This window comes from Phaenicophaeus curvirostris, chromosome 22 (assembly GCF_032191515.1).
Source record: "Phaenicophaeus curvirostris isolate KB17595 chromosome 22, BPBGC_Pcur_1.0, whole genome shotgun sequence".
Classification (NCBI taxonomy): Eukaryota; Metazoa; Chordata; class Aves; order Cuculiformes; family Cuculidae; genus Phaenicophaeus; species Phaenicophaeus curvirostris.
The window spans coordinates 6,843,453-6,867,239 of record NC_091413.1 but is presented as its reverse complement, the minus strand read 5'-3'; the positions used below and the strand labels follow the sequence as shown (position 1 = coordinate 6,867,239).

At 52.3% G+C, this 23,787-nt stretch overlaps 2 protein-coding genes across 3 annotated transcripts; one reads left to right on the top strand and one right to left on the bottom strand.

Moving 5' to 3' along the window:
- Positions 1–1,142: 1,142 nt before the first annotated feature.
- Positions 1,143–16,712, bottom strand: ZMYND12 (zinc finger MYND-type containing 12). 2 transcript variants are annotated; one of them, XM_069874547.1, is made up of 8 exons: positions 16,621–16,712; positions 14,955–15,096; positions 8,835–9,006; positions 7,533–7,702; positions 5,932–6,054; positions 4,829–4,949; positions 3,043–3,188; positions 1,144–1,383 (listed from the first exon to the last, which is right to left on the bottom strand). In XM_069874547.1, the coding sequence occupies exons 1-8, from the start codon at positions 16,698–16,700 to the stop codon at positions 1,258–1,260; spliced, it is 1,080 nt and encodes a 359-aa protein (XP_069730648.1). In that variant the 5' UTR covers positions 16,701–16,712; the 3' UTR covers positions 1,144–1,257. The 2 variants fall into 2 exon arrangements, with proteins under 2 accessions (XP_069730649.1, XP_069730648.1); XM_069874548.1 differs by lacking the exons at positions 14,955–15,096; positions 16,621–16,712 and adding an exon at positions 9,146–9,587 and having other exon boundaries at positions 1,143–1,383.
- A 1,148-nt stretch (positions 16,713–17,860) lies between these two features.
- Positions 17,861–21,118, top strand: PPCS (phosphopantothenoylcysteine synthetase). The gene is made up of 3 exons (XM_069874971.1): positions 17,861–18,352; positions 19,522–19,625; positions 20,613–21,118. The coding sequence occupies exons 1-3, from the start codon at positions 17,872–17,874 to the stop codon at positions 20,934–20,936; spliced, it is 909 nt and encodes a 302-aa protein (XP_069731072.1). The 5' UTR covers positions 17,861–17,871; the 3' UTR covers positions 20,937–21,118.
- The last annotated feature ends 2,669 nt before the right edge of the window (positions 21,119–23,787 follow it).

The following is a 23,787-nucleotide window of genomic DNA, read 5'->3' as shown; positions in this document are numbered from 1 at the left end:
TGCCCTGGGGCGCGGTGCCAGCAGGCGCAATCCCCTCCTGGTATTCCCCATCCCGTGGTCAGGCTGGTCAAGCAGAGACCTTCCCAGAGTGGATGCGTCCACCACCATCTCCCCTAGGAAAGTTTGGAGGTTCCCACCGCAGCCTCTCTGCCGTGGGGCCCCTCGTCTACCCCGATGCTGTTCCCTCCAGTAATGAACGCTGGCTTGAGACTTTCCCTTCATCGGCATCAATCGCTGCTAATTGCTCAGGTCCCAGCTTGACGAAGTGTTTAAACAGCGGACTTGACTTCATCCCAATTCAGCGAGGCAATTAAATGTGCTCATTAATCCTCCTGAAGTAAATGAGACTTAATCGCAGGCTTAAAGTTCTGCAGAATCCAGACGTTCGCAGCAGGCTGAGTTTCCCTTCATCCCTTTCCCAGCTGTGCCAGCCTGTCATGTGCTTCGGGGTGGGAGCTGAGCTCCGGGGGCTCCTCTAGCCCTTTGGCTACATCCCTTTATGCCAAGGGTCTCACGCGTTCCCTGCTTTCTGGGGAAGAGCCGTGGGTTGGGAGGGTGCTTGGGGCAGAACCACCTGATGATCTGAGGAATGTTCTCCTCTTGAGGCTGGTGAGCTCTCAGCTGTGAGGAACTTGCATCTCCCTTGGGCTGGAAGCTCCAACTGGCTTTTTACTCCTTTCCCTCAAGGCTGTGTAGAGTCCCTTGTGCTGTTTTAATGGTCCCTCTTGGATGTGGATCTTCCCTAAGTGGAACTAATGAGTCCCTTGGTGCCCAGAGCCAGGAGACTCCTCTAAAGCTCTGTCGAAAGAGGGAATGTGGCTTGGGAAGCGGCACCTGATCGAGCTCAGACAGGTCTCAGGGAGTGAGCAAGAACAATTCAGGTTGGGCAGGCAGCGAGGACCCTCTTTGCGTGGTTCCCACTGCCTCTTCATCCCCAAACCAGAAGGCAAACTGAGGAAACCGGGAACAAATCCATCTCAGCTTCTGGACAGACAGCGTGAGGGCAGGAGAGGCCGTTTGCTTCATCAGGAATCATTAGATAATGATTTCTGCATCGTGTGTTGGCTGTGCCTGCTTTTCATGCTGTTATTCCGTAACGCTACGGCAGGCGATCAGTGCAGGAGAATGAATTGATCTCAAAAAACTTTAATCGTCAAACACCTCGAGATGGAAAGGGAAAGTGGCAGCGGGAAGGGCCCCCTGGTCTGTAACGCTTTCTGTTGTCCATAGCCCTGCTAAACAGGAAACCGAGCCGAGTTATTTTGTGTAGGAATAAGAAGGTTTGGATTCAATCAGCTTTAACAAATGACTGATGGCTTCCAGGGACTCTGGTTGGGGCAGTTGTTTCGCCAGGTTCAAGGCTTTCATCGCCGTCTCAGCAGCCTGGAACAGAACAGAAAGGACAAGATAATAGTTAGAAATTTGGTGTTTCCTGACAGGCAGATGAAACACCCGCAGAGGCTCCCTGGAGGAGCAGCTCCAGCCGAGTCTGCCACCTGCTTCTGAGGGTGACCCGCACAAGCTGCTTTACGGGAGCGAGCAAAGCTGCCGGTGGATCCTGTGTTTAGGATCCAGCAGTGCGGACAGAAGAGATTATAGATCCCAGCCCCCTGCGCTGGAGACGAGCTGCCTCCCTCTCGCACAGCAGCTCAGCCAAACGGTCCCAAAGCTATTTCAGGAGAACCCAGCTGTACTGACTCAGTTGGAACTAAATCCCTCAATTCCCTTGGTGGCTCTCCCAGGGCTGAGACATTGTCCCAGTTAGAAAGCTTTGCCATTTTTCTAAGTTGAATTTGTTTCTTTGTGTCTTCCCAATGCTGGCTCACGTCATTGTGGCTTATGATGGAGAGACCGTCACTGATTGCATTTTTCACCTTCCAAAACACAAGCAGAAGGAACTTGGGCTTTGAGTGCCCAGCCTGACCAGAGAGGTCTGATTTCCAGATGTTTAGTGCTCAGCATTTCCTCAAAATCAGTGATTTTTAATGGTCTGGGTTGGAAGGCACCTCAAAGCCCATCCAGTTCCACCCCCTGCCATGGGCAGGGACACCTCCCACTGGATCAGGGGCTCCAAGCCCCATCCAACCTGGCCTTGAACCCCTCCAGGGATGGGGCAGCCACCCCTGCTCTGGGCAACCTGGGCCAGGGCCTCCCCACCCTCACAGCAAACCCTTTCTTCCTAAAATCTCATCTCAATCTCCCCTCTTTCAGCTTAAAACTGTTCACCCTCGTCCTATCCCTGCGCCCCCTGATCAAGAGCCCCTGCCCAGCTTTCCTGGGGCCCCTTTCAGCACTGGAAGCTGCTCTAAGGTCTCCCTGGAGCCTCCTCTCTCTTCTCCAGGCTCAACAACCCAAACTCTCCCAGCCTGACCCTGGATGGGAGGTGCTCCAACCCTCAAGTCATCTCCATGGCCTCCTCTGGACTCGCTCCAACAGCTCCATGTCCTCCCTGTGCTGAGGACTCCAGAGCTGGACGCAGGGCACCAGGTTGGGTCTCACCAGAGTGGAGCAGAGCAGGAGATCCCCCCCCAACCCCTGCAACCTGCTGGTGACCCTGAAGTCAGCAGTCACACCTAACTTCATTTTTAGCCATAAAATACAGGGGTATGAATTCAAAATGGAACGGCAGAGTCCAGCAGAGCAACCCTGCGGTCACACCAGGACAACAGACACAGGGATTCAGCTCAAGGAGAGATGGATGTGTGTGAGACCCACAATACGCTCGCTCCATAATAGACGTGATGTCTAAATGCCCCTTGTGGCTGACAGGTACTGTGCCAGGATACCCCACAGAAAGGACAAACCCAGAAAATGTGGATAACTACAGGATCCACCGTAGATGGAACTTTAGAAGCTGCTGTGGATGGCCCAGCAGAGACCAAACCAGAGAGCTGGGGCTTTATTAGCCGTGACAGAGTGTAGATCATGCGCTGACTTCCCGCAGAGCTACCGCAGCAGCTTCGTCCTTGGCCGTCCCGCACTGCAAGGCTGCTGAGGGCTCATCCAGAGGCAACTGGGTTCAGCAATGGTCCCAAAACTTACCTTTGGTAAATCCTTGGCCAGGTAATAAAGCATGGCAAGAGCATGCAAAACCCTGGCGGTTTCCCCGGGCTGCTGCTTCGGTGCCTGCTCCCTGACATCCAAAACTGTTCTCAGGACTCGGATTGCTTCATCTTGCTGGGCTTCAGCTGCATCAAGAACAAAATAATCCGGTTGGATGTATGCATGCGTGAAAGATAATATATTCCAAACCGGCCAATTATCTCTTCTAGACATCAAAGTGTTTCTTCTCCAAGCATCCACGCGGTATCCCAGCTCCATGCAAATTCCATACCCATTAACAGATATCTTTTCATCCAGTCAGTAACTGTTGATTAGCCTTTAGTGAGGATGTGGAGCCATAACAGCTGCGTGAAAAGAGCAACTTTGATGCTCGTGTTGTAACTGAAGATGGTATCGCCTGGCCCTGTCTTGACGTGATTCCTCCTGGATGGAGACAGCACCAGGCAATGGGATTTAGAGGAATGTTTCTCTTCTCCAACAATATTCTTGTTAGCATAGATGGTAGAAAGAAGAGCAGGACCAGGGTCTGGTTTGACTTCAGTGGAGTGTAGGGCAGTGCCACACACACTCGTGTATCTCCTAATGCTTTATGCACCTTTATGTCCCAGTGGGAGATTCCCCAGCGTCTTTCCTGGGAGTATTATCCAGGTTAATACACCTGATTATCAGCACAGGCAATTCCATCGTGCCTTACTGCCTCAGAAGACAGAGCTTTAAACCTGCCTGAGGGAGATGAAACGTCACTTTCATCTAATTAAATGGAGACAAACGAGCTGCGGGGAAATGAGAATGTTGAAGTGCAATTGAATCCTGAAAGGCAAAACCTTGTATTGGTGCAGTTATTGCCAAGGTCACTGCAAGAAGGAGCATGTGAACTAGAAGGGCAAAGCTGTGTTTCCACTTCAATACCCTCATTCCGAAAATGGCCTTGATTGTTCTATCGAGCACAATCCACCAGCCCTTGGCATCAGAATTAGTCATGATTTCTCTTACATTTGGTCTACGGAAACACCACACAAACCCCAAAGCTGTAAATATGAACAGCAGGATGTATGGACTCTTTCCCCCCAGCCCTATAAATACGATGTATGGATTCTTCAACACCAATGCTGTGAAGACGAGCAGTAGGATGTATGGATTCTTTAACCCTAAAGCTGTAAATACCAACAGTAGGACGTACGGAGTCTTCAACCTCAACACCGTAAATAACAACAGTAGGATGTATGGAGTCTTTAACCCCAACACCATGAATACCAACAGTAGGATGTATGGATTCTTCAACCTCAACACCGTAAACACCAACAGTAGGATGTATGGAGTCTTTATCCTAGAATCATAGAATCACCAGGTTGGAAGAGACCCACTGGATCATCGAGTCCAACCATTCCCATCAATCACTAAACCATGTCCCTCAGCGCCTCGTCCACCCGTCCCTTAAACCCCTCCAGGGAAGGGGACTCAACCCCCTCCCTGGGCAGCCTCTGACAGTGCCCAATGACCCTTTCCATGAAAAATTTTTTCCTGATGTTCAGCCTAAACCTCCCCTGGTGGAGCTTGAGGCCATTCCCTCTCGTCCTGTCCCTTGGGAGAAGAGCCCAGCTCCCTCCTCTCCACAACCTCCTTTCAGGCAGTTGGAGAGAGCAATGAGGTCTCCCCTCAGCCTCCTCCAGGCTAAACACCCCAGGGCTGTGAATACCAACAGCAGGATATATGGATCCTTTAATGTCCCGTCCTCCAAGTGGTTCTGCGCAACAGCAGTGCTTACTCAGAGGGTCTTCACTGGGTTCCTTGTCCTCAGTGAACGGAGACATTTCCTGTTGTGACTGCAGCGCTTGCTCCTGGGCTCGCACTGACTTCAGGAGAAAGGCATGCCAGATGCTGGTTACCTATCAGGAAGCAAAGGAGTTATTTCACTTGTATGAATACCTGGTATTTAGCAACTGGCTGTTCTGTAAACAATGTCCCCTGCAATGCACAACAACCGGTGCGCCTGCTGGTTAGTGAGCTGGCTGGGTGTTTCACGGAGCAATCCAACCACTCTCGGCCCAGCACGGCCTTAGTCGGAAGCTCATTTTGCCATCTGAGCCTTCATTTTAATGAAATTTGAACAAATCTCGCTCAATCGCAGACTGGTTTAAAGTTTGTGAGGGGATGGAGGCAGATTTCACAGCTGCCAAAGCCTTATTTCCATGGAAAATCAGGCTAAACAAACAAAAGGTTTTTTTTTTTTTTCCAGTTATGAGTCATTAGCTAATTGTTGCCTCCCTTCCTTGATCGCTCTGTTCTGACAGTCTTTTATTGAGATGACTTTGAATTCATTCTCAGTGTAAATTTTATCTGGCTTGTTTGTATCCCACTGCTACCCAGCAGCTCTTCCCTAGCTATGGAAACTCCTCAGCAACTTTCTCTGCTCGTGGGACTCTCTTTAACCTCTAACATGGGAGATTTGGTAGCAAAGCCAATTTTTTAACAAGACTGGGCTGCCCAGATCGAAGACAACTCGAATAACGATGGTTTTACTGAGTATAGGATTTATCTCTCCTGGCTTTAATTTAAGTATGAAAAGGGTTTCTGAGATTGACCCTAAAAGACAACGCTGATGCTTGATATGGTCTCCATCAGACTGCCCAGAGCAGGGGTGGCTGCCCCATCCCTGGAGGGGTTCAAGGCCAGGTTGGATGGGGCTTGGAGCCCCTGATCCAGTGGGAGGTGTCCCTGCCCATGGCTGGGGGGTTGGAATTGGATGGACTTTGAGGTCCCTTCCAACCCAAACCATTGCATGATTCTACATTACAAAGGAAGAACATTGGGAAGAGGACAGGAAAATCAAAGATAACAATACAGAGGATGAGCTTTAGTTTTACCAACCTTAGCGTAGAGTGATTTTGCTACGTCCATTTTGTTCTGGCGAAGGAAAATGTTGGCCATGTGGAAATACCCTCCGGCGGCCTCAATAGATTTTAGTCCAAATGTAGAACTAACCAGGTAAACCTGGAATTGGTATGAAAAAAATACATGAAAGGAGTTTAACATTTGTATCAAACCTGGGGAATTTTTACTATAGATTCATAATATTGCAAGCATTCTTTTTTTTTTTGCTGTGTAACTATAGTGTTATACCTGTTTACAGCTGTAAAATAGGGTCCTAAGAAATCTGTGAGCTGTGAGAGAATCCGGAGAAGAGCAATGAAGCTGGGGAAGGGGCTGGAGAACAGGCCTTATGAGGAGCAGCTGAGAGAGCTGGGGGTGTTGGGACATGGTTTAGTGATTGATGGGAATGGTTGGACTCGATGATCCGGTGGGTCTTTTCCAGCCTGGTGATTCTATGATTCTATTTTGGGTTTTACAGAAAGGAATGCATTGCCCTGGTCCCCTGCTTACGAGGGCAGAGGAACCTTATTGCAGCATGTTACCCTGTTGGAGCAGGTTTCCCACTCTCCCTGCGCAACCCCCATGTGTCCCATCTTTAAACACACAACCTGCCACTGCTTCCCAGCTCTCCGGCCCTGCCTGGCTCTCCCCCCGCGGCCCCAGCCAAAGCCAGGGGAGCGGGAAAGGCGGTGGGGCATTCCAGCTATTTATTCTGAGCTGGCGTGTGACTCTCAGCAGATCTGACACGTAGCCAAAGTTCAGGCAGGTCTTGGGCTGCTCAGACGTAGAGCAGCCACTTGTTAATAGCAAAAAACTATTATCTGGCACCCTTTCAGGGTACCTAAAATGCAACAGCACAGTGGGAATCTCTCCCAGGTGGTTTACGGACAAAACAAAGACATATATACCTACTAGAATGGAATGGATCTAATTCTCCTCAACTGTCTGTCATCACTTACGCCCACACAAAGCTACTATCAAGTTCAACAGTAGTGGGTATTCATCACTCTGTGCTGGATAAATTTAGGCTACATGGGACACAAATAGGATTTGTAGAGTTCATCTGCCTTTGGGGGATCAAATGACAGTGCGAGCATCCTCAGGAACAGAGCTGGCAGCAACCACCGCTTCAGAGCTCTCGTGCATAAAAAGATTGAACTGTGGAAAACGCTGTGGAACCGGGCATTTAATGAGGCACTCGTTAAACAAGGGCTGATGAGAAAGGCTGTGGAACAGGAAAAAGTTCAGGAAAATGAGAGCCAAGTTATAAAGTGACTTATATGTTGAATAAAAGGCATGGAGTGCAGTTTGGAGTAGGAATGTCTGTCCGTCCCAGGGCTGTGACAAAGCTGGGAGATGCATTTATAAGCAGATGCAGTGAAGACAAGGTACACGTCACTTTGAGGGAATAAGGATAACGGGTAAAACACAAACACAAGGATACACAAATGTCTTAATCCTGGAAATCCAGGTGTTTGTACTGTGGACCTACTCGGTACCTAAATCAGGATCAGAAACCTGCCTGCCAGGGTTTTCAGATCTGGAAGTGTTGGAGAAGGAAGAAAGAGTGAAGCATTTCTGTATTTGAGTTAGCTTACTTCATTTGCAAGGTGATCTAAAGCCTGCTCAAAGTTTCCTCTAGCAGCACAGAAAAGCCCCAGACCACGTTGTAGTTTACACTGAACAACAGCGCTGCAGTCTGGAGTTCTGAGGACAATCCACTCGGCTTGGGAGAGATACTTGGATGCCTGCAGATGATGGCCAGCCCCTGAAACAACATGTAGAAAAGAAGCAGGATAAAGAGCATCTTTCTTTTTAGAAAATTAGAGAACACTGCCCAGGGATCCTTTGCAGTAGTTGGATACGGAGACCTGTGGATTCCCTGCTTCTCTCCCGAGTGCTCCTTGGGTCTTCAAAATCTGAATTATAGACAAGCTGAGTGCCTAGAGCTGCAAGATGCCCCATCCCTGGAGATGTTCAAGGCCAGACTGAATGGGGTTTGGAGCCCCTGATCCAGTGGGAGGTGTCCCTGCTCATGGCAGGGGGGTGGAACTAGATGGGCTTTGAGGTCCCTTCCAACCCAAACCATTCTACGATTTTATAAGAGAAGCCAGAAATTGTGTATTGCATTCAAAATCCCTGAAACACGTGTTCAGAACAGGTTAGCTACAGGCTAACTAACTAATGACTTGTGCATAATCACACTGGAATTACTCATAGTTTTTTTTTCCCCCTTCTGCCACACCATTTACGCCAGTCCTTGAGACAGCCAAGCTCTGCTACCAGAGCATTGTGTGCGCTCCTGTAATGGTGATGATTTACAGCGATCCCTCAGTCCTTTGCGTGTGCAGCTGAGGAGAGCAACTCTCCACGTGCAGAGCCCTAATCTGACATGTTTAATAAAGCAGGCAGTCAATGAGAAAAATCTCTGCTGCAGGCAGAGTGTTGCTTTTGTGAATGAGCCGAGGCGTTCCTCTGATGCAACAGCCTCAGAAAGTTTGCTGCTCCCCGAGATAAGAGCGCAACCAACCACCCTGGGGAATTTAATGCTTTTTTTTTTTGGGAGTCATGCGAGGTAACCAGACCACAGAGGTAACGAATAGATTTTCATACTGCTTCTCTTGTGGGAATCGCGGAGACGGAGAAAACATTTCATTTGCTTTCATCGATCTTTCAGCACCGATGAGCGGTCCTTTTCCCCAGACCCACACAAAAAAAGGGGTGTGTGCATGACTTCTCTAATATCTCTGAAATGCCCTTGAGGCAGGGCAGAGTAGACACATGGCACAATGTTGAAACAGCAGAGCTAGTCCTTCCTGGATAAAGGGTAAAAGGAAACCAGAAACCTGACCCAAGGGAGGTCTTGCCCTTGCCGGCGTTACTATTTAGACAATACTTACCAGCCAAGGCCTCAGCCAAGAGGAGATAAGCAGGCACCAGTTGCACAGAATTCAAGCCGTACACTTCAGTGCTGAAATGCAGGGCATGCAGAGCCGCGGGTATCGCTTCCTTATGCTTCCCATCCAAAATAAACTCCTGGGCTCTGCGGGACGTGAGATCGATGATGTATTTCTGTGGGGAAATAGGGACAGAGCAAGCAAAGGATAAGGAGACATAAATTGTTCAGGTTTACAAAGTGTAAACCCGTGATTGTGACATTTTTTTTGTGTCTGTAATTAATGGCTGGAAATTAAAGCTGTCGTATTAGAACCTGGCTTTCATTCCTGCTTTTAACAGGAACAGCTTTGGACATCCTCTTTGGTCACGCGGTGTCTTAGGAGATGAAGAATCCTTCACGCCTACAAAAAGGGACTAATAAGGCTGCAGTAATAAAAGCTGTGAAGCACAGAAAATACTCATCACAAGACCATAGAAACGATTAGACAAAGGGGCTACGGCAGGGTTCTGCTGACGGTAACACGGTGACTCACGGCAGGCAGCAGAGCGTGTGGTTTGCCAAGCCGGTGCCAGCATGGCACAGCTCCAGCTGCGAGAGACGTGCTGGGGAAGCGAGGAGCTGCAGCGTCCTCCCACCCTCTCCCAGCGAGTTCTAGGTCTGGTATTTGGGGCGCGGAGCCTGGAAAGCCGGTTACAAGCAGAACACCCTAATGCACTTGGACTCCTCCATATCCATTACCCAAGCTGGGTTTGGTGGTCAAGCAGCTTCTGTGCCAGACTTCACAGTTTCTTCTATGTATGGTACCTTTCTGCCTGTTGCTGCTTCTTGCAGTCGTTGCTGCATTTAGTCTTTTCACACTTTGCAGCATCCGATCCACTCACCAGCTCCATAAATCTTTTTCTTTTGGAATGACCGCTCCTCGAATCCTGGGGTCAGTTCTGGGCCCCTCACCACAAGAAGGATGTTGAGGCTCTGGAGCGAGTCCAGAGAAGAGCAACGAAGCTGGTGAGGGGGCTGGAGAACAAGAGGAGCGTCTGAGAGAGCTGGGGGTGTTTAGCCTGGAGAAGAGGAGGCTGAGGGGAGACCTCATTGCTCTCTCCAACTCCCTGAAAGGAGGTTGTGGAGAGGAGGGAGCTGGGCTCTTCTCCCAAGGGAGAGGGGACAGGACGAGAGGGAATGGCCTCAAGCTCCACCAGGGGAGGTTCAGGTTCAACATCAGGAAAATATATTTCAAAGAAAGGGTCATTGGTCCCTGGCAGAGGCTGCCCAGGGAGGGGGTTGAGTCACCTTCCCTGGAGGGGTTTAAGGGATGTGTGGACGAGGTGCTGAGGGACGTGGTTTAGTGTTTGATAGGAATGGTTGGACTCGATGATCCAGTGGGTCTCTTCCAACCTGGTGATTCTATGATTCTATGACTGTGTGTTGCTGAGAGCTCTGTGACAGCTGTAGATGTCGTGCCCTTACAACATATCAAGGGATGTCAGCGAAAAAAGAGCCAGGGTGCTTCTTTACCGTTTTCTTTTGGCATCCAGTGTAACCAGTGCCAACTCCCAACGCTTCTGTGTCAGCTTTTCACACAAGTGGTGCAGCAGGAATGCTGCCTGGAGTGAAATCTTGTTGCTGGTGTGCCCAGCAGTGCTGCCACAGCTCAGCCAGCCAGGCGCTCGCTTTTGTCTTGCTCGGAGGCACAGGCAGGCCTGTGCAGTGAGCGCTGGCAGAAAATACCACCTTGCTTCTTACCTTCTGTTTTCCAGCTGGCAAGAGGACAGAAAACCCAATTCCCCGTGCTTCCAGAGCTCAGACTTCAGCATTTTGCTGAGCTTTATGTGCTCAGAGAGAGGAAAACACCACCGGTGAGGAACAGCTCAGGGACAGGGAGCCTCAAGGACAGCTTTTGAATGTTTCCTGGAGATCCTGGCTGAGACAAAAGGACATCCTTTCTGGATTAATGAAGGTGGTGAAGAACACGCCCCAGAGTGACAGCACCCTGCTACAGCAAGAGCCAAGAGCTAGAAAACACAATGGCTCTTGATCAGACCAAGCCAATTGTCATCTGAGGAGGTGCTGGAGACCAGGACCATCCCTTTTTCACTCCTTGTCACTAGGATCATCACTGCTTCCTGGGAGATGAGCTATTTCAGAACATCTGCAAGGAGGGCAACCTGGGGGTTATACTTTCACTCAGCTCCAAGAAGAGAAGAAAGGGCAGGAGACAACAGACGCCCTGCAGCGCTGAATAGTCAAGCCTGCGCAGTTACAGGCCTTGGGGGATCGTAAACTTGGGTCCTGCACCCTTTTTCATCTCGCCCCACGCCCCCGGACCTGCACACTTTGGCCTCTTTTAATGTTTGCTGCAATTACAGAGGTTTCTCTGAAGATTCCCCCACGCAGTTTTCCCCCACTTGGGGTTTGAGGAGGCTTAGGACCCCAGCTCTGCTCCAGGTGGGAGCGGGGCAATGGGGAACACACACAGGGTTCAGCACCACATTCTTTTAACTCACTCACAAGCATCAAAAACATTGGCACGCGTGAAGAAAACGACGATTTCAAGAGGAAGGCAGGATTTCAGTCAGGGTGAGTTGAAACCTGCAGTTGGCAGGGCAGGAATTGGGAGCTGGCTGAGGCCAGGATCTCTTCCTGGAGCCAGAGGCTGCGGTGAGAGAACATCACACCGGCAGGTGAGACCATCCTGCAAACAGAAACCTAGAGCTTCGTCAGTGGGAGCTGCCGGCTGCAGGCAGCCCCCTGGCTCTGTTGACAACAGCAGATTTCTATCAACAAAGCTCTGGAATACAGAGGTGTGGAACTCAAAACCTCCTGGCTTTTGGCCCCATGCACCTTCCCTTAGGCCACAGGGCTTTTTGAAGTGCATGAACTTTCCTGTGTCCTGGCTGAGGCTTGAGCTGTGTTTTCTAACTTCTTCGCTGTGTGAAGTACATAGAATCATAGAATCATAGAATAACCAGGTTGGAAGAGACCCACCGGATCATCAAGTCCAACCGTTCCTATCACATCCCCCTGGACTTGGTACTGGTGAGACCACACCTCGAATCCTGGGTTCAGTTCTGGACCCCTCACTCCAAAAAATACCTTGAGGGGCTGGAGCGTGTCCAGAGAAAGGGAACAGAGCTGGGAAATGGTCTGGAGCCCAGGAGTTCTGGGAGTGGCTGAGGAACCTGGGGCTGTTTAGCCTGGAGGAGACTGAAGGGAGACCTCGTTGCTCTCTGCAGCTCTCGGAAAGGAGGTTTCGGTGAGGCAGGTGCTGGGTTCTTCTCCCAAGTGACAAGCGATGGGATGAGAGGAAATAGCCTCAAGTTGCACCAGGGGAGGTTTAGAGTGGATATTAGGAAAAATTTCTTTACTGTAAGTGTGGTGAAGCCCTGGCAGAGGCTGCCCAGGGCAGTGGAGGAGTCTCCATCCCTGGAGGGGTTAAAAAAAATGTGTGGCCATGGCACTTTGGGACACAGTTTAGGACGCACAGTGGGGTTGGGCTGCAGTGGGACTGAATGAGCTGAGAGGTCTTTTCCAGCCTAATGATTCCACGATTTTCCAGCAGAAATATCCAAAAATAATAAACCTGTGGAGAGGCTTTGAGCAGAAGGTTTTTCTCTGATCATCACCTAGCTTTTCCTTGAGCTCCAAAGGCCTTTAAAGTATTTTTGCTCGCTCTGTGAACAGAAATGTGATGGAGCCACCCAGACAGGGCACTAAATAACCTCACCCTCTCCACTTTACTTTCCCAAAGCTTGTCAGCCTGTCTGGGGCAAACGCTGGCTCCCCTCTGCCTTGCTGTGCATGAAGCATTTTGGGGCAGCAGCTGCCGTGAAGGAACTCAGGTAAAAAGATTTCTCTGCTTTTTCGCTCTCTTCTCTTTAGAGGGACAGAAGAGAAAGTGCCCTTGCACATACCATTCCCAGGATGTGTTTTATTTAAATAGCTTGGAGACAAAGGTCAAAGAAGAAATGTAGGTTGTTAAAGATCCCATAAAAATCTCTACTTTGAAGAAAAACCTGGTGTTCACTCTCTGCGACTTCTCCCACGAAGTCATTTTGAGCCTCAGCTCAAGCTGCTGGTTTGCTGCTGCCAACTAGTTAACCCAGGCACGTGCTCCAATTGAGGACTTGGAGTCCCCACCAGCCCCACCTACCTGATGAACCCTAATAAAAGTGAAAGATTAGCTTCCAGCTAACTCAGGGGCACTTGGCCTTTTGTCATGTATATTTTAGTTGCTCTGAAATCAGTGATGTAATAACAGCAGGTTTGAACAGCAGCATTCAGCATGAAAGTGAAGTTTACTGGGAAAGCTGTGACAGTCAACCTGTCGCCTGATAACCCTGATAAGGCCAAGTTTATCTTTTTTTTCCTATGCAGACTTTATAAACGTAACCCTGAACAAAGGTGCTTCTGACACTCCTGAGATACATTGTCCTAACACGCTTGGACTGTGGTCAAAAGTTTTGCCTGTGATTTTCAAGCAGATGGGATTTTCAAAGCCAACGTGGGTTGTCAGCACCCAGTTCTTACGAAGCCTGAAAAAATCTGCTGCCCAGAGCCTTTCGCAAGCTCTCAGCAAGCAGATCTTCTGCCTACACAGGTTCCACCCCTTTCAGACTTTCTCTTTCTGGATGCTCCTGAGAAAGAGCACAGCAATGAGCTGGTCACCAAATACCAGCACTCAGCCCAGAAACAACCTTAAAAACAATACGTGATGTTATTGGATTGAGAACAGCTCTGTGAAGAATTTGGGGAGTTGGGGGATGAGAAGCTCAACATGTGCTGGCAATGTATGCTCGCAGCCCAGAAACCAACCGTGTCCTGGGCTGCATCCAAAATAGTGGGACCAGCACGCGAGGGAGGGGATTCTGCCCCTCTACTTTGCTCTGGTGAGACCCACCTGGAGTCCTGTGTCCAGTTCTGGAGTTCTCAGCACAGGAAGGATATGGATTGGTTGGAGTAAGTCCAGAGGAGGCCATGAAGATGATCCAAGAGCTGGAGCATCTCCCGTGTGAGGACAGGCTGAGAGAGCTGGGGTTGTTCAGCCTGGAGAAGAGAAAGACTCCAGGGAGAACTTAGAGCAGCCTCCAGTGCTGAAAGGGACTCCAGGAAAGCTGGAGAGGGGCTTTTTATCAGGGACTGCGAGGATAGGATGAGGGGAGCAGTTTTCAGCTGCAAGAGGGGAGATTGACATGAGCCCTTAAGGAGAAATGTTTTGCTGTGAGGGTGGGGAGGCCCTGGCCCAGGTTGCCCAGAGCAGGGGTGGCTGCCCCATCCCTGGAGGGGTTCAAGGCCAGGCTGGATGGGGCTTGGAGCCCCTGATCCAGTGGGAGGTGTCCCAGGGGTGGGACTGGGTGGGCTTTGAGGTACCTTCCAACCCAAACCATTCCATGATTCTATGCAAAATCCAGAAGACTAATGCTGCTCATCTCATTTTGATGGTTGCCAGCTCACTTTCAGCCATCCCATTATTCTGCAATGAGGAGTTATGCAATGGTAGAAGGATAATTTATTTTTATGGGCAAGATCATTTTAAGCTGCAGATGCGTTTGGGTGGGTTATTTTGTTTTATCAACATCGTGGAGAAGCAGATCCTGTTGCACCATAAACAAACAAACAAACAAGAAAGAGTTGAAAACCACCAGGGCTGGAAAGGAGCTGCACATCTGCACCACCCACGAGGCCAAAAACAGAGATAAAAGAGCGGAGTTAGTGGGAAAGGGCGTTTAAAATTGGCCAGGTAAACAAAGGGAATGGACTTTATTTCTTTGCCCCTCTGCTTTGAGGAAGGGGAATCCCTCTCATTGGCAAAGGATGCAAGAAGTAAAACTCAGTTGGATCCCGGGCAAATTGGAGAGATGGACAAACTACTAGGCCACGTGGGACATCCAGGTTGGCGCTATCTGAGGGAACTCAGGGCTTTGAGTAAGGTGGAAAAGGCAGGAGGCAAGGATCCTCCCACCCTCCTCATTAGGGAGTTTTTGTTTTAAAAGAAATTAAAGCTCTGTAGCTCGGTAGTGACCAACGAGTACCCAGTACCTTGGACATCTCACTATAGGAAGAAGAGACCTAATTAAATGGTGTTCTTTTTAGACTTTGAAGCAGTATTTGTCTTCCTTGTACGTACCTGCCTCATCACCAGCTGTTCCATGTTGTGTTTCCTTTCTTTCTCAGAAAGAGGAAAAGGGAGGGATGTACGGACTGGAATCAGCAGCTCGCATATTTGCTCATGGATGCTGACCCAGTCGGTTTGCTGATGATTGACATCGCTACCAAAATAAGGGAAGAGCAATACTTTCATTTGCTTGGAAATGATGTCAGGAAAGGTTTTTGCCTGCTTTATGTCCTGGGTGACAAGGAATTACCCATGTTATTTGTGTAAACACCTGACACACTCATTGTGTTGCTCTCAATTTGACGTGGGCACTATTGGAAGTGAGGAGGAATGCTTCAGCGAAGTGTTCCCAGTCATTCCAGTCCCATCACTTTGCCTCCTGAGCTTCATCCTGGGCCTGCTCCCTGTCTCCATCCATCCTTGTCCCTGCCTCCATCCACCCTTGTCCCTGCCTCCTGAGCCTCGTCCTTGCCACTCAGGCTTCATCCTAGGTGTCACTCCTGTGTCCTAAAACTTGTCCTGGGCTTTATGTCTGTGTCATGAGCCTCATGCAGGGGCTTGTCCCACCCTCTTGCCCTGTCCGTGTGTCTCAGACTGTGTTCCAAGCTTTGTCTCTGTCTCCCAGATCTTCCCCTGTGTCCTAGTCCTGGTGCTGCCTCCCGGGCATCATCCTGAGCCTTGTCCTGGGCCTTCTCTGTGTGTCCTGAGCCTTGTCCCAGTGGTAGTCCCTGCCCCTCGCACTGTCCCTGCATCCTGGGCCTCACTCTGAGTGTTCTCAGTGTGTCTTGAGCCTTGTCAAGAGACCAATCATTGCCCCTTGCCCTGTCCACGTGCCCCAGATTGCGTCCCAGGCTCAGTCCCTGTCTCCCAGCCCTTGCCGTGGGTCCATCCCTGCATTCTAGGCCTGGTGCTGCCACCAGGGGACCATCCCCAGCCTTGTCCTGGGCTTGTTCCTGCCTCCACGCCTCACCATGGACCTTCTCCATGTGTCCTGAGCCTTGTCCTGGGCTTCCTCTCTGCCATTGTCCCCATCCAGGGCCTGTTCCCATTTCCTGAGCCCCTCTCTTGGCTTTCTCTGTGCATCCTGATCCTAATTCCAGAGCTGCTCCCTGTCCCTTGCCCTGTCCCTGTGCCCTAGGACTGCTCCTGCCTCTCAGGCCTCACCTTGGGCCTTGTCCCAGGCTTCCTCCCTGCCTATGGGCCCATCCTGGGCCTGTTTCTGTCTCCTGGACCACTCCCTTGGCCTTCTCCCTACGTTCTGATCCTTGTACTGGGGCTAGTCCCTACATCTTGCGCTGTCCTGGGCCTGTTCCTGCCTCTCGGACCTCATCCTCGGCTTTATTAGTGTGTCCCGAGCCTCCCCTTGGGCTTCCTCCCTGCCATTGTCCATACAGGGACTGTTCCCACCTCCCAAGCCTCTCTCTTGGCTTTCTCTGTGCATCCTGATCCTAATCCCAGGGCTGTTCCCTGCCCCTTGCCGTGTCCCTGTGCCCCAGGACTGCTCCTGCCTCTCAGGCCTTTGTCCCTGTACCCTGACCCTTGCCCCAGGCTCCCTCCCTGCTTTGTCCCCATCCTGGCCCACCTCCCCCCTCCGGGCCTCGCCCCCGCGCCCCTGCCCCCTGTCCCTGCCTCCCGCCCGGTGCTGCCTGGTGCTCCGGCAACCAGCGGGGCTCCTCACCAGTAGTAGGTGACGCGGCAGCGCTGGCAGCGGACCCGCCCGGCCGCCCCGCAGAGCCCGCAGCGCGGAGACCCCGCCATGACCAGGCCCCGCCCCGCACGCCGCCAGCGCGTTGCCAAGGAGACACTTCCGGCGGGGAAAGGGGCGGGGCCGGCAGCTGATTGGGCAGAGAGGCCGGAACGGGGCGGGGCAAAGAGGGGAGAAACGGAGCGGATTGGCTGAAAGGGTCAGGGGGGTGGGGCCTATTGGGGAGAAGGGTGGAAGCGGGACCTGCTGGAGGGTCGGGAGGCTGCAAAGGGATCTGAACAGGCTGGATCCATGGGCTGAGACCAACGGGGTGAGGTTCAACAAGGCCAAATGTCGGGTCCTGCACTTGGGGCACAACAACCCTGAGCAGCTCCAGACTAGGAGAAGTCTGGCTGGAAAGTGCCTGGAGGAGAAGGACCTGGGGGTGTTGGTGACAGCGACTGAACATGAGCCAGCAGTGGCCCAGGTGGCCAAGAAGGCCAAGGGCATCTTGGCTTGGATCAGACACGGCATGGCCAGCAGGTCCAGGGAGGTTCTTCTCCCTCTGGACTCAGCACTGGTGAGACCGCTCCTGGAATCCTGGGGTCAGTTCTGGGCCCCTCACCACGAGAAGGATGTTGAGGCTCTGGAGCGAGTCCAGAGAAGAGCAACGAAGCTGGTGAGGGGTCTGGAGAACAAGAGGAGCAGCTGAGAGAGCTGGGGGTGTTTATCCTGGAGAAGAGGAGGCTGAGGGGAGACCTCATTGCTCTCTCCAACTGCCTGAAAGGAGGTTGTGGAGAGGAGGGAGCTGGGCTCTTCTCCCAAGGGACAGGACGAGAGGGAATGGCCTCAGGCTCCACCAGGGGAGGTTCAGGCTGGACATTAGGAAAAAATATTTCACAGAAAGGGTCATTGGTCCCTGTCAGAGGCTGCCCAGGGAGGGGGTTGAGTCCCCTTCCCTGGAGGGGTTTAAGGGACGGGTGGATGAGGTGCTGAGGGACATGGGTTAGTGATTGATGGGAATGGCTGGACTTGATGATCCGGTGAGTCCTTAATAACCTGGCGATTCCGTGATTCTGATTCTAAGGGGCGGAGCGGATTGGCAGAATGGGGCGGAGGGGGCGGGGCCAAGAGGCGAGAAACGGAGCGGATTGGCTGACCGGACAGGAGTGGGCGGGGCGAAGAGACCGGAAGTGGTGACCGGAAGGAAGGGGGCGGGGTCGGGGGATAAGGAAGGAAGCGGGCATGGAGGAGTACGTGGCCGCGGAGGCAGCGGCGGAGGAGCGAGTGCGGGCCTGGGCGGCGGCGCAGGCGGCTCGGGGGCGGCGCGTGGCGCTGGTGACGTCGGGTGGGACGCAGGTGGCGCTGGAAGCCCGCGCCGTCCGCTTCTTGGAGAATTTCAGCAGCGGGCGGCGCGGCGCCGCCTCCGCCGAGCGCTTGGTGAGCGCCGGTTACGGCGTCTGCTTCCTGTACCGGGCCCGCTCCGTGTTCCCCTGGGCCAGGGCCCTCCCGCCCCACGGGCCGGCCCTGCTCGACGCCCTCCGCCTCAGCCCCGGGCCTCCCCCGGCCGTCACCGCCGACCCTGCCGCTCTCCCCGGCCTGCTGCCGGCTCTCCGGGATTACCGGCGGGCTAGCGAGGACGGGGCCCTGCTGGCCATCGAGTTCACCGGCCTCACCGAGTACTTGGCGCTGCTGCGAGCCGCCGCCCGCGCCCTGGCGCCCTTCGGTACGCGGAAAGGGGGGTCACGGGATCGAGGTGTGAGGTGAAGGGGAGTGAAGAGGATAAATGGGTCCCAGGATCAGGGAATGAGGGGATGGGGGACACGTGACTCAGGGCCCTGGGTGTGAGGGGACAGGGGACCCTCGGGGATGAAGGTGGGGCTGGGGCTCAGACCTGAGGGGACCGAGGGCAGGGGGCAGCCCTGGGGTCAGTTGTGGGCCCCTCACCACCAGAAGGATGTTGAGGCTCTGGAGCGAGTCCGGAGAAGAGCAACGAAATTGGGGAGGGGGCTGGAGAAGAAGAGGAGCGTCTGAGAGAGCTGGGGGGGTTTATCCTGGAGAAGAGGAGGCTGAGGGGAGACCTCATTGCTCTCTCCAACTGCCTGAAAGGAGGTTGTGGAGAGGAGGGAGCTGGGCTCTTCTCCCAAGTGACAGGACGAGAGGGAATGGCCTCAAGCTCCACCAGGGGAGGTTTAGCCCGGACATTAGGAAAAAGTATTTCATAGAAAGGGTGATTGGGCACTGTCAGAGGCTGCCCAGGGAGCAGTTGAGTCCCCTTCCCTGGAGGGGTTTAAGGGACGTGTGGACGAGGTGCTGAGGGACATGGTTTAGTGTTGGATAGGAATGGTTGGACTCGATGATCCTGTGGGTCCTTTCCAACCTGGTGATTCTCTGAATGGGGAGTTCTGAGGGGGTGCCAGAGCCCAGGGGTCGGGGAGCAGGGAGCTCTCTGTGTATTTGTGTCCCAGGTGTGTAGGGGATGGGGAAGGGACCTGGAGTTTGAGCATGAGGGGACAGGGAGTGTTGGGGGATGCGACCCAAGACCCAGGTGTGAGAGAAAAGGAGGTGGCCCCAGGGCCCTGGCACAAAGGGATGAGTTGGCCCTAGGGACCATGAGACTTTGATGAGAGGGGACAAGGGAGCCTATGGGAGCTCCAGCAGCCCGGCCTGAGGGTGTGGGTGGTCTCAGGGGGCTTGGTGTGGGGCACCGAGGCAGCACTGGTAGATGACAAGGTCTGTGGGGCCCCTGGTGTGTGGGTCAGTGATGGAGGAGTTCTGAGGGATCCCTGGGCCCCGAGCTGGTGTGAGGGTAGCCCAGCTGGCTCTGGTCCATCCCAGGGCTCCCTGTGCCCAGCTGCTCTGTACGTGCCAGACCGCAATTTTGCTTCCCTGTAGGTTCCAGCGTCATGTTTTACCTGGCAGCTGCCGTGTCGGATTTCTACATCCCCGCCTCGGAGATGCCGGAGCACAAGATCCAGTCCAAGGAGGGGCCCCTGCAGGTGAGGCCCCCCCTGCAGCTCTGCCTCCTCCAGGGTCCTGCTGGGATTACGGCTGCCAGGGAATGAGACCTGGGAAAGGCTGAAAAACAACAATTGCTGGCTGAGAAACCTGGTGTGTTCACTGGAAATGGGAAGGTGCATTTCCATAGGGGCAGAAACCCACGGAAATAGTGGAGTTGCCTCACTTTATCCTTCTCCCTTGGGGAGAGCAAGAGGCAGGATGGGTTCTGCTTTAGCTTGAAGACGTTTGTGTTTAGAGTGGGATGAAGAGGATGAGCAGACTTTTTTCCTCATTAGGATAGGAAAGACGAATCATAGAATAACCAGGTTGGAAGAGACCCAGCCTGATTCACAGTGGCAGACTCGGAGGTCAGGAAGCTGGAAAAGAGACTCCTGCTTTTTTTTCTCCATGTTTTAGCATATTTATGCCTTGTGTGCCTTAAAGATTTGCTAGGAACAAGGGGTAGGATTCAACGAGCTGCCTGGATTTTGGAGGGTTGAAAACTTGGACTTAAAAATTGGAGAGTCAAGGAATGGTTTGGGTTGGAAGGGACCTCAAAGCCCATCCAGTCCCATGGACACCTCCCACTGGATCAGGGGCCCCAAGCCCCATCCAACCTGGCCTTGAACCCCTTCAACAATGGGGCAGCCACGACTCTGCAGTTGTAATCAGTTTTTTGTCTTCCTCTGCCCGTGTTTATATTCCCCAAGTGGGTTTTAGCTCTTAAATAACAGCATGTTTATGAGTTACATCATTTGAAAGCACCCTGCTCATTCCTTATACCAGACTAAGAGTTCAGTTTAATTTTACAGTGACATTATAACCTTGTTTGGTCGGATCTGACCAAATGCTGCCTTGGAAAACTTCCCAGTGTAAATATAATGTGAAGTGAAGCTGGAATTTCCCTAGAATTACCTCTGTCTCTTATTAAAACGCATCATAATGTTTGTGCTGGACCTTCTCTCTGCTGTCTTTCCACAATGCAGATCACGATGAAGATGGTGCCAAAAATGCTCTCTCCTCTTGTCAAAGAATGGGCCCCGGAGGCGTTTGTGATTTCTTTTAAACTGGAGACAGATCCCTTGGTCTTAATTGATAAATCACGGCAGGCTCTGGAGAAATACCGGCACCAGGTGGTGGTGGCAAATGTCCTGGATTCACGGAGAACCTCGGTTATTATTGTAACCAAAGACTCACAGACTCCCTTGTCGCTGTCAGAGGAGGAGATAGCGCAAGGCATGGAGATAGAGGAGAAGATCGTGAGCTACCTCCAGGGCCAGCACACGGCGTTCATAGAGAAGAGAGTCTGAGCTCTGGGTGGCTCAGGTGACATTGTGAGTGGAACTGGAGCAATTCTTTATCCCAGGTAAATCCTCAGCAGAACGCTGTGGGAGAGGCTGCCGTCCAAAGCCCTGTAACTCTTCGATAGCTTGGTAATGGTTCTTGTTGCTTGCTTTGACAAAGACAAATACACTGACGTTCCCAAGGGTGAGCTTTGCTTTGGTGTCCAATGGTTGTATCCCTTTATTCCTCTCCCAGGGGAGACAGAGAAATGGCTTGATGTCTGTACATAAAAGATTTTGTCAACTCTGCCTCTTCCAAGGTTCTTTTCAGAGGGAAGGAATGGCACTTTGTGGAAAATCCCATCTCCTGGTTTTGTGACTGGAGTGGAGAAACCAAACAGGGCATCAGCTGGCGTGGAAAGTGGAGGTGGAACAAGTGTGGGAAAGGAGAAAGGAGGGAACGGAATTCGTGGCTCCTGGGAGAGAATTCGTGGCTCCTGGGAGAGAATTCGTGGCTCCTGGGAGAGAATTCGTGGCTCCTGGGAGAGAATTCGTGGCTCCTGGGAGAGAATTCGTGGCTCCTGGGAGAGAATTCGTGGCTCCTGGGAGAGAATTCGTGGCTCCTGGGGGATCCAGTGGACCTGCATGTCAGGAGCTCTCATGGTTCAAACCATTGGAACTGTACCAGTGTCCCTAAAATTGCTGTTTCATAGAGGTTTTTTTCATGGGCACCAGTCGGATGCGGGAGGGGTAAGGGCGAAGAGGGTGGTGAGGTGGGACCTGGATGGAAGAGAAAGCAGCAAGGGTGGTGGGACAGCAGGGATCAGCCCTGTGGGGAGAGCTGGCATTGTGTTTTTCCCCATAAAATTCCATGTTTTGGTTCCTGAGGAACTCTAGCTTTGAAGCTGGGAATCCTTTAGACTGGGGAGTTTGTGCTAATTACGGGGGATTTGGCTTAACAGTCCATGAATGTATGCAAATGCGGGGCATAGCCTCACTGCATAGGAGTGGATGCAAATGAGAGCTGATGCTAATGAGGGGGCGTGGTCTTGTCTGGGGTGTATGCAGGTGAGGGGGTGTGGCCCAGTGCCACCTGGGCTATTGAAACGAGTGGGGGAGGCGGGGTCTCATCCCTGACTCAGCAGCGGAGAGGTGACAGGTAAGAGCCAGGCTCCCTGCCGCGGGGACTCCATCCCAGTGACTCAGAATCACCAGGTTGGAAGAGACCCACAGGATCATTGAGTCCAACCATTCCCATCAATCGCTAAACCATGTCCCCCAGCACCTTGTCCACCTGTCCCTTAAACCCCTCCAGGGACGGGGACTCAACCCCCTCCCTGGGCAGCCTCTGCCAGTGCCCAGGTACCCTTTCTGTGAAATATTTTTTCCTAATGTTGATCCTGACCCTCCCCTGGTGGAGCTTGAGGCCATTCCCTCTCGTCCTGTCCCCTGTCCCTTGGGAGAAGAGCCCAGCTCCCTCCTCTCCACAACCTCCTTTCAGGGAGTTGGAGAGAGCAATGAGGTCTCCCCTCAGCCTCCTCTTCTCCAGGATAAACACCCCCAGCTCTCTCAGACGCTCCTCTTGTTCTCCAGCCCCCTCACCAGCTTCGTTGCTCTTCTCTGGACTCGCTCCAGAGCCTCAACATCCTTCTTGTGGTGAGGGGCCCAGAACTGACCCCAGGATTCGAGGAGCGGTCTCACCAGGGCCGAGTCCAGAGGGAGAAGAACCTCCCTGGACCTGCTGGCCACGCCATTTCTGATCCAAGCCAAGATGCCATTGGCCTTCTTGGCCACCTGGGCCACTGCTGGCTCATGGTCAGTCGCTGTCAACCAACGCCCCCAGGTCCTTCTCCTCCAGGCACTTTCGAGCCAGACTTCTCCTAGTCTGGAGCTGCTCAGGGTTGTTGTGCCCCAAGTGCAGGACCCGGCATTTGGCCTTGTTAAACCTCATCCCGTTGGTCTCAGCCCATGGATCCGGCCTGTTCAGATCTCTTTGGAGCCTCCCCACCCTCCAGCAGATCCAGATTCCACCCAGCTCACTGTCATCTGCAAACTTGCTAAGGGTGCACTCGATGCCTTCATCCAGGTCATTGATAAAGACATTGAACAGGGCTGGACCCAGCACTGAGCCCTGGGGAACCTCACTTGTCACTGGCCTCCAGCTGGAGTTAACTCCGTTTCCCACCACTCTATGGGCCCTCCAGCCAACCAGTTTTCCACCCTGGAGAGCGTTTGCCTGTCCATTCCAGAGGCTGAGATGTTCTGAAGCAGAATGCTCTGAGAAACTGTGTCCAGTGACTCTGTCCCGGTCCTGCTGTAGCTCCCATCCCAGTGCTCCCAACTCCACTGTGCCCCATCCCATGGCCCTGGTCCTGGCCCTGGGAGCAGAGCAGCATTTCTCAGGGAAGTCGGCCGGAGCAGTATGTGTGGTTGATTGGGTTAATGAACATTAGCACTGATTTTAATTGATTCAGAGGTTCCTGTCTGCTTTTAGTGGCTTTATTCAGTGAATCGGGAGGTTTCACACTCCGTGTGGCTCCTCTATTCCACTAAGCATCTTCCAGAGGCTGCCTGAAGAACAGAGCTGATGGTGCCCTTTGTTTTCCAGCTGTGAATTATTTGACTGTCATTTATTTGAGCTGCATTCCCACTGAACTCAGTGCGTTTGGCTTTGGTTTAGCCAAAATCCACTTTTTTCAGCCCAGCTTTGAAGACCGATGCTGTTCATGATGGTGATTCAAAACTGTGCTGACTTTAGCCCTGTTGTTTTGGTTAAAACAAATTATTTCACTCATATTTGACTTCAAATGATTTGCTTTCTTCTCAAAACCCTTTAGGAAGAGGAAATACATTTTGTTTCTTGAGTTTCTTCAGTCTG

Bases quoted from the DNA above. Each gene is read 5' to 3' on its own strand.
- PPCS (XM_069874971.1), top strand. From the start codon at position 17,872: ATGGAGGAGTACGTGGCCGCGGAGGCAGCGGCGGAGGAGCGAGTGCGG. The intron at 18,353-19,521 runs GTACGCGGAAAG...GCTTCCCTGTAG, and splicing joins CCGCGCCCTGGCGCCCTTCG to GTTCCAGCGTCATGTTTTAC. The intron at 19,626-20,612 runs GTGAGGCCCCCC...TCCACAATGCAG, and splicing joins CCAAGGAGGGGCCCCTGCAG to ATCACGATGAAGATGGTGCC.
- ZMYND12 (XM_069874547.1), bottom strand. From the start codon at position 16,700: ATGGCGGGGTCTCCGCGCTGCGGGCTCTGCGGGGCGGCCGGGCGGGTC. The intron at 15,097-16,620 runs GTGAGGAGCCCC...TTATTTTGGTAG, and splicing joins TGCCGCGTCACCTACTACTG to CGATGTCAATCATCAGCAAA. The intron at 3,189-4,828 runs GTAAGCACTGCT...TTCTTGATGCAG, and splicing joins ACCCAGTGAAGACCCTCTGA to CTGAAGCCCAGCAAGATGAA.